Source organism: Coloeus monedula (assembly GCF_965178545.1).
Source record: "Coloeus monedula genome assembly, chromosome: 8".
In the NCBI taxonomy this organism is placed as follows: domain Eukaryota; kingdom Metazoa; phylum Chordata; class Aves; order Passeriformes; family Corvidae; genus Coloeus; species Coloeus monedula.
The window spans coordinates 24,803,980-24,817,547 of record NC_138788.1 but is presented as its reverse complement, the minus strand read 5'-3'; the positions used below and the strand labels follow the sequence as shown (position 1 = coordinate 24,817,547).

The window sequence follows — 13,568 nt, the reverse complement described above, 5'->3', positions numbered from 1 at the left end:
ACCTTTTATAGCTGCCTCACTCTTCTGCCAGCCGGAGTTTTGATAGGAAACAATGAAGTAGGAGAGAATGAAACTCAAAGCAAATGCATGTCCTGTAATGGGTCTGTTTCTGTAACTGGACTGTTTCTGTGTGTGCTGCCCTGCACCAGCACCGTGGCCACCATGCCCAGCTCACCCTGGGGCTGCAGGCTCTGGGCACAGCAGCAATGGCATTTGAAGGTGCACATGAGAGACCCATAATTAAAACTGGAAACAATTCCCCTTCCTTGCTCCCACCTCAGCAGCAAGGAATTGCTGTTAGCACAATGCATCACTCTGGAGGACCAAAGTGGCAGCACATTTAAGGCAAAAATATCTGTTTTAAAAGATGCAATAAAACAGAGCCAAGGAAGGGTTTATAGGGAAGCAATTGTTGTGTGGGGTGAGAAGTGGTCACCAGAGGCCAATCTGCCTGGCTTTATTGCCTGTTACTGGTGACTTTTTCCAACCAGGGGACAATAGATCCTCCACTATCAGCCTCGACTTCAGTCAATACAAACACGACATAGTTTTTTAAACTAATATTTTTCCAGCATGCAATTCCATAGAGAGTGAGAACGCAGCGTTACCATGGCAATATATAGACAGCATCTGCCTTGGACGTAGCTGAAGGGAGAAATTGGAATAGAATTGCAAATTTCCTCTGTCCAGGAAGGCTCCCAAGGAAGCCACTGCAGTGGGCTGGGCAGGCTACCTTCCCAAGCCAGCCTGCATCCTCCCAGTGCCCAGCACTGGCTCTCCTGAGAGCTGAGGGCTGCAGGGCCAGCCAAGCACTGCCCTGGCTGGACAACGGTCCTGCATCCTGCCCCAGAGCTCTGCAGAGCCTGCGCAGACCCTCTGCAACCAGACTGCTCAGTGAGAACTTGCCCGGGCACTTCAGGGAAGGGAGAGGTTGACTTCCTCAAGGTGCTTCCTAAGAACGAGCATTCCTCAAAGCCCCTGAAAGGAGAAGCAGCCCAACAACCGGTGTGGAATGCAGGAGTGCTGCTTCCATACACCAGCCTGGCTGCTGCAAGACATTTTGATTAACTGGTGAGAGGTAGATGCAGGTGAATGTATTGAACATGCTCTGATCAAGGGCTTGCTGCCAGAATTGTGGCAGAGGATGGTTGGGCAGTATGCAAGTGTGCTTCAGGTGCAGCCACCCTGGCATGGTGCTCTCACACCCAAAGGCTGTAGCTCAGCACCCCTTCCCTCCACCAAAGCAGACAGAGGGACGGCAGGCTGGCTACAGACTGCATGGGGCCCATTTCAGCACAGGCAAACCCCCAACTCTGAGAACCAGGCAAACAGAAGCCCCATGAAATGCTGAGACCAGGGACCCTGGAGGGGAAAAGCCAGAGCCAAGAGGCGTGCAGTGATGGGGACCCCCAAACCCAGCTCTGCTGCCTCCCACATGCAGGGAGGGACACTACACAGCCCACAGTGAGATGGGGGATGTTCAGCTCATGGGAGATGAGGCAAAAGGGGCAAGTGGGGCAATTCTCAGCTGTCAGCCAAAAACTTCAATAGCAGGAGAGTGTGACGCCATCACAGTCAAGTCATCCCATACATGCAAAGAGCTGGGCTGGAAGCTGCCATTTGACAGTGGCAAATTTGCACGGATCCTGCTGGTGTGGGGAGAGTGATCCACCTCCCCAACAGGACAGCCTGCTCTTCAGAGACACTGTCAAAGGAAGAAAGAAAGAAAAGCAAGCAAATGGGGAAGGGAACTGTGACCTTCTCCCACAACTCTTCTCTGGTGGCTGAGGCCTGAGGGACTCCTGGAAGCAGATAACGCTGTAGTGCTGGAGGATTATCACCCCATCCTGCCTACAAAGCCTTCAGGCCTCTGTTGTGCTTGCCAGAGGTGTAGGCGGAAGCACAGGCATCTGTGCAAAGTGCCCAGAGACTTTGCTGCTTCCCGCCTTGCTCAGCCCCGATCCAGTCAGAGGGCAGGTGCACAACCCCCATTTATGTTGGGTTGCAGACTAAAAGGCACTTAGGGAGCAATGTGCTGTGCCCTGGCACAAGGGGGAGGGGTCCTGTCCCCCCCATGCAACCATCACTCATGGTCCATCTTAGACATGTCTGCAGCCCTTAGTATCTACCAAGAGCATGGCACCCACCAGGAAGGTATCACAGGGCAAACTGTGAAGCAGAAGACGAGACAATTTTTCCCCAGCCCATGATCTCCAAAGTTGCAGTGACTCTCAAAGGCAAGTAATTCCCTCTTCTTCAAAGGAAAAGGGTGTATTTCAAAAGCAATGGAGATCAAACCTCGCTGCAGAATGCTGCTGACTGAGTCCCCACTATGGCAGTGCCAGCAGCAGTGCTGCCCTGTCCAGGGGCTTGACCCATGCCACCGTGGGGCTCAGCCAGGTGGGAGGCTGGAGAAAGCCTGGAGGCTCCAAACACCACACTGGCACGCAACAGGAGAGAAATTCAGTGGCAGGGACACCACTGCTCACTGGCACTGTGGGGTGCATGATGAGGTTGGCGTCACTCACACTGTGCATCTCAGGGCTTAGGAAAAGAGGCAGGCAGTGGAGGGCACTGGTAAGAGGTTGATGACTTCCCACAGAGAGCTGGTCCCTGGAGAGAGCAAGTCCTGAGCACAGGCTCTGCTGCAGACTCCCCTGTGGTTGATAGCAGACCTTGCTCCATCAATCACTGAGAAGTTGGAGACTGCAAGGTTGCAGCCTGCTTACAGGGAATTGAAACTCACTTACGAGCTGTTACAGCAGGATTTCACTGCTAGGAGATAGACCTGCTCTGCACAGACACCCTCAAGCACCTGCAAGGGTGTGCAAAACAGCAGGAAGTAGTTATCCAGCAGACAACACCCACGAGAGAGCAAGCATGTCTAGCTCAGTCCAGCCAGAAGATCCGGCATCGCCAGCTGCATTGAAATCCAGAAAACCCAATGCTGCTGAATGGCAACAGACATGGAGGACCAGGTCAGTGGAGGCAGAACGAGAGACAGCAACAGGACCCACCGCCAGAGGGGGAGAGATGCCCTGCCAGGGCAGGAGAGGGACACCCAGCAAGGGCATCCTCCATTAGCTCACTCCAGCATTGCCTCATTTGAGCAGTGCTGAGCACCTGCCCAGCGGGCAGAGGTGGGGACTGAATGCCAACTCTCCCCCAGGACCCTGCACCCAGGTGCATGGAGAGCTGATGCCAAGGACCCCATTAAGCTCCCTAAGAGGCAGAAAGGGCTAGTGCAGGCTATGCATAAACCTCCCCCCTGCCCTGGACACAGAGGGAAGGGGGGATCCTGTCTCAGACCTCATAAACTGGGTCTACGGGATGGCAACTCACAGCAGCCTGGTTGCTGTGCCGGGTAATAATAATTTGTATGAGGATAATTATGGTGGGAGAAAAGAAAACTCCTCTAAAGTGGTATCCTGCAGAGCTCTTGACGCTGCACGCTGGGTGCAGCCCTGGCAGCTGCCAGGCTGTCTGCAGTCCCTGCATGCAGTCCTTGCCTGCAGGGTCTCTGCCCATCTGCAGGCAAAGGGCACAGTCACAGTTCAGGAGCTGCAAACAGCACAGCACAGGGCCAGGAGCTAGGAGCCCTAGAACATATCCTGCAGCTCTCCTGCCCAAGGAGGCAGCAGCTCAACACTTCCCTGCACTGCAAGGGGGATGTGGGAGCAGCCTGGCCCCAGGGCCAGGGCCAGACAGCTACTGTGCCACTATGCTCTACTGCAGCTACTGGGATGGGGCACCTGCTGCTACTGAGTAGAGGGTACAGGCTGGGGACAGCCCCGCTCTCTGGCTGGGATGGGGTTCCTGCATGCCAGGAACCTGCTGCCAGCAGCAGGTTGGACACGTTCAGCTCATGCTGCTCTCCCTGGGTGGGGACCCCGTGCAGCCACAGAACCCCAGGCAGGGAGACCTGCCCAGCCAGGCACAGCAGCAGAGGCACCCCTCCTGCTCAGGGGAGCTCAGCAGGTGACACAGCACCCACACAGCCGGCTGGACCATGACTGTGAGAGAAAAGCCTTCCTTAGCGGGGCCCAGCTCAGAGAGCCAGGGACACCTCCCCACACCCCTGAGGACGTGGCAAGGGATTTGATGAGCAGGGAGGTGCAGGCACAGGGGACTGGAGAGGATGGGTGAGCTGCCTGGCTCACGATGGGTGATCAGCACGGCGGAAGGCTGGTCACACCGTGGGGGAGTCTCAAGGGGAGCTGGGGGAATGGGAACTGATCCTAGCATGATGTGCGGCACTCCCAAGAGAGCTTCCTGGGGACAAAGGGGTGCCCAGCACAGGTAGGGGCTTGGGGTGACAGAAGCCCTTAGAGAACCTCTCTGGTTGTGTAGCTACCCTCTGACAAGTCCCGGCAGGGGTGGCCACACACCTGCCGGGGGGTGCTATGCGGCTCGCGGACCCACAGGCGCAGTCCATTCTGGGCTGCCCCAGCGCAAATGCCCCCCCGGAGCAGCCCACTCCCTCGGGCACGGCTCTAATCCCAACCCGCTCCGCATGCTTGCACAAACACTGGCACACGCGGGTCCTGGGACATGCCGGACCCCTTGCACGACCCTCACACAGAGAAAGGGTCACACACACACCCTGCCCCAGCAGGCTCTCTCACACACGCACTGCTCTCCACCTCAACGGGCTATTGCACCCCCCCCAGGAAGGGGATAATGCACGTAAACTCACCCAACAGGCTCTTCCACACATATCCCCCGGACGGGAACTTACAGACACACAACCCCCGGGCGTAGCGGGACACCGCACATCACCCACCCCACCAGGTTCTCGCACACGCACCTTTTGGGCGGCCGACCGTAGCCCCGCGGGCATTTGCACACGTACTGCCCTGAATAGACACGGTGGGCACTTGCACACATCCCACACGGGCTGCTGCACACCCCCGCCACGGACAGCCTCTTGCACACGCGTCCCCTGACGGGCTCCCGCACACACTCCTGACAGGCTCCCGAGCGCGTTCCGCTCCCCCCGCGGGGTTCTTGCCCACGCGGCCCCGCGGGGCACTCGCTCCCCACGCGCTTTTGGACACGCACTCTCGGACAAGCCCCCGGCCCCGGCGCCCCGCCGGGCTCCCGCACCCTGGCCCGCCGCACGCCCACCGGCGGCGGACAAAGCCCGGCGGTACTCACAGGCGCTCGGTGCCGCGGGGGATGCTCCGGGGCACGGCGCGCAGGGCCGAGCCGTGGCAGTCCACCGTGGTGCCGCTGCAGGCGCACAGCGGCGGGCAGGCGGCGGCGCGGCCCCGGCACAGCGCGGCGCACACCAGCAGCCAGGCGGCGGCCCGCAGCCCCGCCGGGACCCCCCCCGGCCCCCCGGGGGTCGGGGCCGCCATGGCAGCGGGCAGTAGGGTCAGGCGCTGCGGCCGCTGCGCATCACCGGGGAGCGGAGCGAGGCTGGGCTCCGCGCGGCTCGGCTCGGCTGCGGGGCGAGAGCCCCGTCGGCGCGCACCCGCCCACCCTCACTGCCGCCCCATCCCGCAGCCCAGGCTCAGCCCCCGCGCTGGCTCCTCCCTCCCGCCCTCCCCGCCCCGACGGGCCCCCCCGCCACCACCCGCGCCCCTCCCCGCGCCCCCTGTACCCGCGGCAGCGGAGGTAGCAGCGGTCCTGGCAGGGCAGGGCACCGGCACCCCGGTCGCCGGAGCCGTCGGGGCTCTGCACCGCCCCGACCGTGCAGGATGGCGGGCTTCGGCTCCGTCCCCCCACCCGGGACAGCGCGGTTGGTTCGCGGAGCACCCGACTTCCCCGGGAGAGGCTGCGGGCTGTCGGGTGGCGGGCAGCGGCACCCGGGGAGAAACAGCCTGCGAGCCGGGCGGCCGCAGGCAGGGCATTCCCCTCTCCTCAGGGGTGCCAAAAGCTTTTGCATCCCCTGGTGTACTTAAGGCAGCGTTGGCCTGTCTCCCACCCGGCAGCCCGATGCCCCATCCCGTCATCCACAGAGTCCAGGTGAGGCACGGGGACCTGGCAGCCCACGGGGACCGCAGGACAGGCTGGTGCTTGTCAGCTGGGATGGTGTCTGGTCCGTGAGTGGGAGCCCCGCGGCTCAGCACCCCAGCGTGCAGAGGGGACTTGGGTGGCAGCTCTGCTTTGTACTTTGCCCCACACACAAATCTTAAAGTCCTGGCTGTGTATTAGCTATGTTCTTTTCCATTCCAGAGGAACATCTTTAAAAATAAAGTAACCAAAACGTCTTTTTGGCTAACCTACAGGGAAGAACAAGGCAAAATACACCTGTTTCAGTGCAAAAGGAAGTGAAGCCAAGAAATCTTGTAAGCTTGGCCCTAAACAGTTGACATCTCAATAATGCAAATATTGCATTTGTTTTATTGCCTTCCATTTTCCTCCCTGAGATCTGCAAATGCAAGGCAGGAGGTGTATCCAGGAGGGCTGGTCACCTGTTTTATTAATGTCACCTGAAACACTTGTAACCCCATGGCTCCAAGAACTGAATCCTTAAAAAAAAACCCAACAGGCATTTTGATATGCCCAACACAGCCCTGGCTTGTGGCAGCAACTGCTACAAATCTCCTCCTCAGAGAGGAAACCCATGGAAGGAGGGGAGATGGGAGCCTGCTGCACTGTACCACAGTGGGAGGGGTGGTGTGTGAGCATGGACATGCCAGTGCACACTTATTTCCCAATCCAACAGAGCATGGCGGGTATTTGCAGGGATGGTGGCAGGTCCCAGGGGCTGGAGTGCCTCTTAAATCAATGTCCTCTGTGCATGGAGCTCCACAAGCTCCTTAATCAGGGCAAGAGGGAGGTGTCTGCATGGAGTCCTGCTCCAGCGAGGACCACCTCATGCACACACAGGGTTGCACCAGCTTGGCCCAGATCAGCAGCCCTTTTCCATCCCAAATGCTGGCTCCCATCATCTGTCTGCATTTTCGTGACATCTCCTTCCTCTGGCCCCAGTCCCAGGAGGAAGCTGTGCCTGAGATGGATGAAAGGGGTTTGTTCCTTGTTGCTACCCAGCAGCCCTGACAGCAAGGAAGATGAGCTGCTTCCCAGGACTCTGAGAGCCGACCCCTTGCTGGCACAGCTTCTGCAGAGGTGGCCCTGCAGCCTCTCCTGGGGCTCCCAGGGAGACCCCGGTGGCAAGAGCACCTGAAGGGATCTGAACTGTAGACCTTGGCTGAATTTTGGGGGGTGAAGGTTGTTTCAGAATGGCTTGGTGTCCCCAAAAGGCTGCTATCAGTGTGATGCTTGTGATCACCCTCCCTCACAAACTCCCCTTCACCGCTTGGCTGTCAGAGCAGAACTGGGTCTTCCTAACCTGCCCTTTACCTCTGGTGCTGGCAGGAAGGCGGGAGGCAGCAAGGGATCTTGTTTCCTCCGTTTTTCAGGCACTTGCCTCAGGCAAACCCTTGTGATCCTCAGAAAAAGCAAGCTCCTTCCATCTCTACATCCAGCTGCAGCAACACCCAGTCACTTATACGGGGCTGTGGTCTTGGCAAAGGGAGTAGCCAGCAGGGCTTGCCTGGAGCCCACCATCACCCATCCCGGTTCCAGTGGGAGTGCGGGACTGGGAAGCTCAAAACCCTGTTTCAGGCTGACATCCACATTTTCTCCTGTAGGTACCTCAAGTCCTGCTGTTCTGTGTGAGCTTTTTGCCTCCACCTGACACGCCGCCAGTGCCCCATGCCCCAGCACCACAGGGCATCCCACTGAGCTGGGCTGCCAGCCCTGGCTGACCCCTCAGCATCTGCTCCAGTTGCAAAAGCAACACCCTTCCAGGGCTGCCAACACAACAAGGGCGGGGTGAGCCAGGACAGCAGTGTGGAGGGACAGGCTGTGTACCAAGACCCTCCTCCCACACCTCAGCCCCTGGTGCATTTGGGTGATCCCAAGTCACCTAGGCACCCTGATGGGGTGGGCCTCAGAGAACAACAGCTGCCTGGGAAAAGCCCAGGGTTCCACTGAATATGGATGAGGAGCAGGGAGAAAAATAAACCCCAAACTTCTTTATCAGGGGAGGCCTGGTCCTGCCGTCTGCCACCGGGATTTGGGCCAAAATGCTTGATAGAGAGAGAGACCATCTGGATCGTCTGATGGGCTCTGGGCTTGGTTAAAATGAAGCAGAAGCTTTTTTTGTAGGAATTTTCATGGGAAGATCCAGGGAAGGGTTCCAGGGTACGCGCCAGACCTGTCGTGCAAAGAGATGCGAAGCAGCTACAAAGCTTCAAACAAAAAATTGCTGCCAATATTAAGCCAAGCTCCCCAGGGCAGCATCCAGGCATTTCCTCCCACTCAGGACGGGTCACAGCTTGCCCCTCTTAGCTCTCCTGTGGGCTGGGCTGGCACTGAGTCGCCTGATAGCACCTTCCAGCACACCTGGGCTTCAAGGCAGCGTGCTGTACCCTGCACCTGGGCATGCAGGGGGGAGGCAGCACACCCTGGCCCATTTGTGCCACGCTTTGAAGCAGTGCTGTGGCCATCACCTGTCCACAGCAGTGCTCAGCCTTTCTCAGAGTGGGATCAGGCACTGCTGCAGAGCAGAAGTGTTTTAAACAGAGGCAGTAGGGTGGGTTGGCCGTGGCTGGACACCAGGCGCCCCCCAAAGCCACTCTGTCGCTCCCCTCCTCAGCTGGCCGGGGAGAGACAATATAATGAAAAGCTCATAGGCCAAGATAAGGCTAGAGAGAGATAACTGGTTACCAATACGGGCAAAACAGACTTGGGGAAATTGGTTAAATCTATTACTAATCAGATTAGAGTAGGATAATAAGAAATAAAACCTAGTCTTAAAAACACACCTTTCCCCATCCCTTTCATCTTCCTGGGCTCAACCTCACTCCCAGTTTTCTCTTATCGCCTCCCTACCAGTGACACAAGGGGATGGGGAATGAATGCTGTGGTCAGTTCATCACACTTTGTCTCTGCTGTTTCTCTCTCCTCAGGACAGGGACTTCTCACATTCCTCCCTTGGGCATCCACCTGGTCTGGTGTGGACTCCTTCACAGGCTGCAGGCAAATCTCTGCTTCACTGTGGACCTCCATGAGCTGCAGGGGTACATCCTGCCTCACCCTGGGCTTCACCACAGGCTGCAGGAGAATCTCTGCTCTGGTGCCTGGGACACCTCCTCCCCCTCTTCTTTCAATGGCCTTTGTGTCTGCAGAGCTGTTCCTCTCACGTATTCTTTCTTCTCTACAGCTGCTGCTGGTGTTGTGCGGAAACTTTTCCCTTTCTTACGTACATTATCCCAGAGCTGCTACCACCATTGCTGATGGGCTCAGCCTTGGGCAGTGGTCAGTCTGTCTTGAAGCTGAGTGGCACTGGCTCCACTGGACATGGAGGAAGCTTCTAGCAGCTTCTCACAGAAGTCCCCCTACTACCAAAGCCTTGCCATGCAAACCCAACACATGCCTGCATGGTGCCTGCTCCAACCTCCTGCTGAGGAGCATTGCCAGCAGCAGGATCTGTCATCCCTTGCACTGGGGCTGTGCTTTGAACCCTTCCTCCCACCAGCAACATCTGTTTGGGGAGCAGCAGCCGTAAGACCCAGCTGGAGATGTGTTGGGAGCAGAGTGGCTGTAACCTTCAGCTTCTTAGCATCCCCCAGAGACTTTGTGCAGGGTGGGCTGCTGGGCTGTCCCGGGCCACATCTGTCACGCCTGGCCAGTTTGGCTCATGCTGGGAGGCCAGGCTGCCTTTGTCCTGCCAGACACACTCGGCTTGGGAGAGTGAGGCATTGTGTGGGAGCGGGCTGGCGTGTCAGCCCCATTAGGTACCTGTTGGGCTCCTGCAGCACGACAATGCCCTTGATGGGTCTATTATAGAGTGGTGCGGGCAGCTGGGGCCACTGGGATCACAGTAAATCTTGCCTGGTTAGCAGCAGCAGCAGGCAGGGCTGGGATGTGCTCTCTCCTGTGTCTTTCCAGGGACAAGCCCTCCCTCACGAACAGCAAGAGCATCACCCTGTGAATGTGGCCAGCATTGCCTTGCAAACTGCCAGCACTGCCCTGTGAGCATAGCCAGCATCACCTGCTAGACCCTGCCAGTGTTGCCCTGTGAACACCACCACCATCACCCTGCAAACACGGCCAGCATTGCTCTGTGAATGTGGCCCCGCTGACTGCAGGAGCCAAGCATCTCTACTGCCTGGCCACCTTCACCACTGGGACCAAGTGAAAGGAACAGCATCCATTGACTGCTCTGAGATGATGCAGGAGATGCCAAAACTCCCAAGTAGGTGGATTTGGCCCCAGCCTAACACAACAGGGACCATCCAGGTAGGGGGAACTCAGTCTGTGTCACTGCCTCGAACAATTGTGGAACAGCAGGAGGGTGGCAGTCTGCAAGGCACGGCATCCCCGCTTTGTGGCATGGCTGAGCAGAGGGGCTGAGCCCTGCAGCCTGGGTTCCCAAAACCAGCTCTAGCCTACATGGGAAACATTTGCACCAAGCAGCCCAGATGCAGATGAAGAGATGCTGTTCCCAGCACGGCTGGACACGCCAACCGCCTGGGAGCTCCGCGGTGCAGTGCAAGGTGGTTTGAATAAACCACACGCGAGGAGGTGTCTGTGAAGCGCCTTGCACATGGAAATGCTATTGTTGGAGCAGGGGCTCCGGGGTCCCCAGATGTAGCAATTGTTCCACATCCGCGCTGTGCATACACACACACTCTTTCCCACTCACTCTGCCTGCAGCCACTCATTAACCCTCCTCAATGAAGATGCATTGGAGGGATAATTTACTGTTTAATAGACTAACTTTCCATTTGCTGTTGCCAAGAGCATCCAACATATTTCTCCACGGTGCCATAAACTGCAGCTCCTCTGCTATAAAACCCTGCCTCCCAGAAAGAGCAGGTGGGTTTTCAGGATTCAGCTGATGACCTTGGCCATGGGGTAAGCAGAGATGCTGTGTTCTGTTGTTAGAGGAGCAGGGCTTGTTTCCACCAAGCCCTTTCATCCCCATTGCACTGACATCTCTGCACTGGGAAAACATCTAACTGGAGAAATAAGGAGTGCCTCAGCCTGATGGATGAGGGAGGCAGAGGCTCTGTCCTGATTTTGTTGATGAAGATGCCCTGGGTGCAGACGAGCATGCCTCTGCTCCATATTTATGGCTAGCTGGCAGCCAGTCCCACACTGGGATGTGATCAATAAGCTATGTGCCTGCTTGGGCTCATTGTGCTTCCACAGCTGCAGATGGCCTTTCTGTGCCTTGTCAGTCCCAAAGTTGTGAGTATGTCTGTGTGTCCTTGCTCCTCCTTCCCCAGCCCTTACAGAGTCACAAGCTACTAGAGAATGAAAGAAAGTCAGATTCTGCTCAACATGGGACAAGGGAACTCCTTCCAGCTCCACTTTGCCTCCATCACCCAAATTTCTACACTGTAGAAGAGAAACTTTCAGGGTGCAGGTTCTGCAGGAAGGAGCACCAGCCCCAGAGGCATGAGCCTGAAGGATTGGCTACCAGGGTCTGGCTCTGAAGAATGGCAAGAGGATGCCAGTAGCCAAAAATAACTTGAAAAAGAGAGGGAAAGGGTTCAGCTTGCCTTGTGACAGCTCTGCTTGGTCCTGGATGCAGGCAGGGACTCTCCTTAGAGCTGTAGGACCATGCTTGGGACTACTTGCAGAGCTGATTTTTGATTTTGAGGACATCCTTCTCCAGCCTTCTCAGCGCTCTTTATGTTCTTGTTCACTTTATTTATAGCCCCAGCTTCCCACCTCCTCCATCTGCCAGATGTAGCCAGGGAGGAAGAACCAGGCGTCTCCAAGCCTGCCCCCAGCACATCTGGCGCGGGGCCCCCAGTGCTGCGGGGCAGGGGGTCCCGTCCCGCAGCGTGTGCTGCCAGCCCCCTCTTGTGCTGCCGCTGCAGAACGGCCTGGGAGTGGCACAATGGAGCCAGAGGCTTTTGTGCAAGAGGTTGCCGAGATCCTGCTCCACAGGGAAGCAAGGATCAAGCTTTCTAAGCAAAAAAGGTTGGAAGAAACAAACTCTAAAACAACCACAGGTCAACAGAGACACCCCCATGTTGAAGACCTGTGCACACACCAAGTTACACGCAGCCATGACGGCCAAGGCAGGTTGGCACCTCTGTTCACCGCAATTCCCAGTGGCACAGGAGCTTCAGCCAAAAGCAGAGGATCAAGTGGGACACAATTCTCTCTGGTGGAAAAGATGATCTTAATATCACGTAAGGCACTGCATGGGAGGGCTGGGTGGTGGATTTGTAAATCTTCCCCAACAGCAAGGCAGGGGAGGCTGGTTTAGCTTGGGAGAGGAGGAACTGGGGAGGGGGCCACAGAAATGACCACTCCAGCTGTGACTCAGCAGAGAAAGGAAAACTTGTCTCCCTCTGACCCAAACTAAAATTGAAGGCTGGTGCTGGGAAGTGTCTGAACCTCACCCTGTGATGCACGGCTGGGGACAGCAGCTCCTTACAGAGGAGCCCCAAAACAACCCCATCACATTCCTCATGTGTGGGCACGCCCCAGGAACAAAGCCGGGCTGGAGCAGGATGGGGCCACAGAAGTGGTGCCAGTTGAGATCCCACTCCAGTCCACAGCACAAGTGGGACCCAGCACAGAGATCTTGGCACCTATATGCCTGAACAGTTTATGAGCTTCAACACAAAACCCTCACTGGAGAGATGAGCAAACAGAACTAAACATGGTAATTTATTCACTCCATGAAAAAATATTAGTTAATCCAAGCCAATGAGATTGTAAAGCCTGATAACTGGTCTGGCTGGTGCCAGTATCTATCGCTAGCAGTAGTCATGGTTTTTGTCTACACTGTTGCCCTAGGCAGTGAGATGCAGCAGCAACATGACAGCTCCCAGCCACACATGGTAATTTAAGAAAAATATCTTATTTCAACTCCAAACCAGGGCAGAGCAGTTAAAAAAAAAAAAAAAAAAAAAATCAAGACAACTTGCAAAAATTGGTTTAGATAGCACTGACACTCTGAAGAACTTATTTGCAAGTCTGTGCTGTGCAATTTGAGATAAAAACTGTTTAATGAAATGAAGGTGAGCACTGCCTGTTTGCTTTGTAACACCACTGCTGTGTGTACATACCAACAGGCCAAAGCAAACATACTGAGAGATGAGTAATCCCCCTTTAAATATATACCTTCACCCAGTGTTGGGTCCCAGTGGCTGCTGCCCTTTCACTTGCAGTCAAGCTTAAGTGCTTGGATTGCAGCTTCAGAAGCCAAAAAACATTCATTTTTTAAATTATGTAAGCCAGATAAAGCTGTCACTTTGAATCACAGCTTTTCAGGGGGGTGATATTTGGGTTTGCAGTATTGAAGATAGCTGTTGTGAGTTTTTGCATTCCTTTGTTCAATATGTTCAAGAAGAGAAATGTCTCTCTAGACTCTCATGCCCACTTTGAAGTGCACAGAGGCCCGTCGCCTCCCGCTCCCTGAGCTCCAGGGAGATGGGGCTCATCATTCCCATGACACCCAACTGCAGCCACAGAGGAGAAGGGGACGCGCTCGGGGCTCAGCCCGCAGGAAGGCAGCGCCGCTTTCAAACACACTGTGCTGCTCCTTCTCCTGCTTGTTTTTCAATTGCATGGCGAGGATGTTA

At 56.2% G+C, this 13,568-nt stretch overlaps 1 protein-coding gene across 1 annotated transcript in view; it reads right to left on the bottom strand.

Moving 5' to 3' along the window:
• Positions 1–5,360, bottom strand: part of SLIT1 (slit guidance ligand 1) — a gene marked incomplete at both ends in the record, with an annotated part of 59,372 nt that extends 54,012 nt beyond the window's left edge. Inside the window, one exon of the mRNA XM_082286143.1 lies at positions 5,158–5,360. Within this exon, the coding sequence (XP_082142269.1) occupies positions 5,158–5,360 (203 nt within the window). The remainder of the gene's footprint in view (positions 1–5,157) is intronic.
• Positions 5,361–13,568: the final 8,208 nt, after the last annotated feature.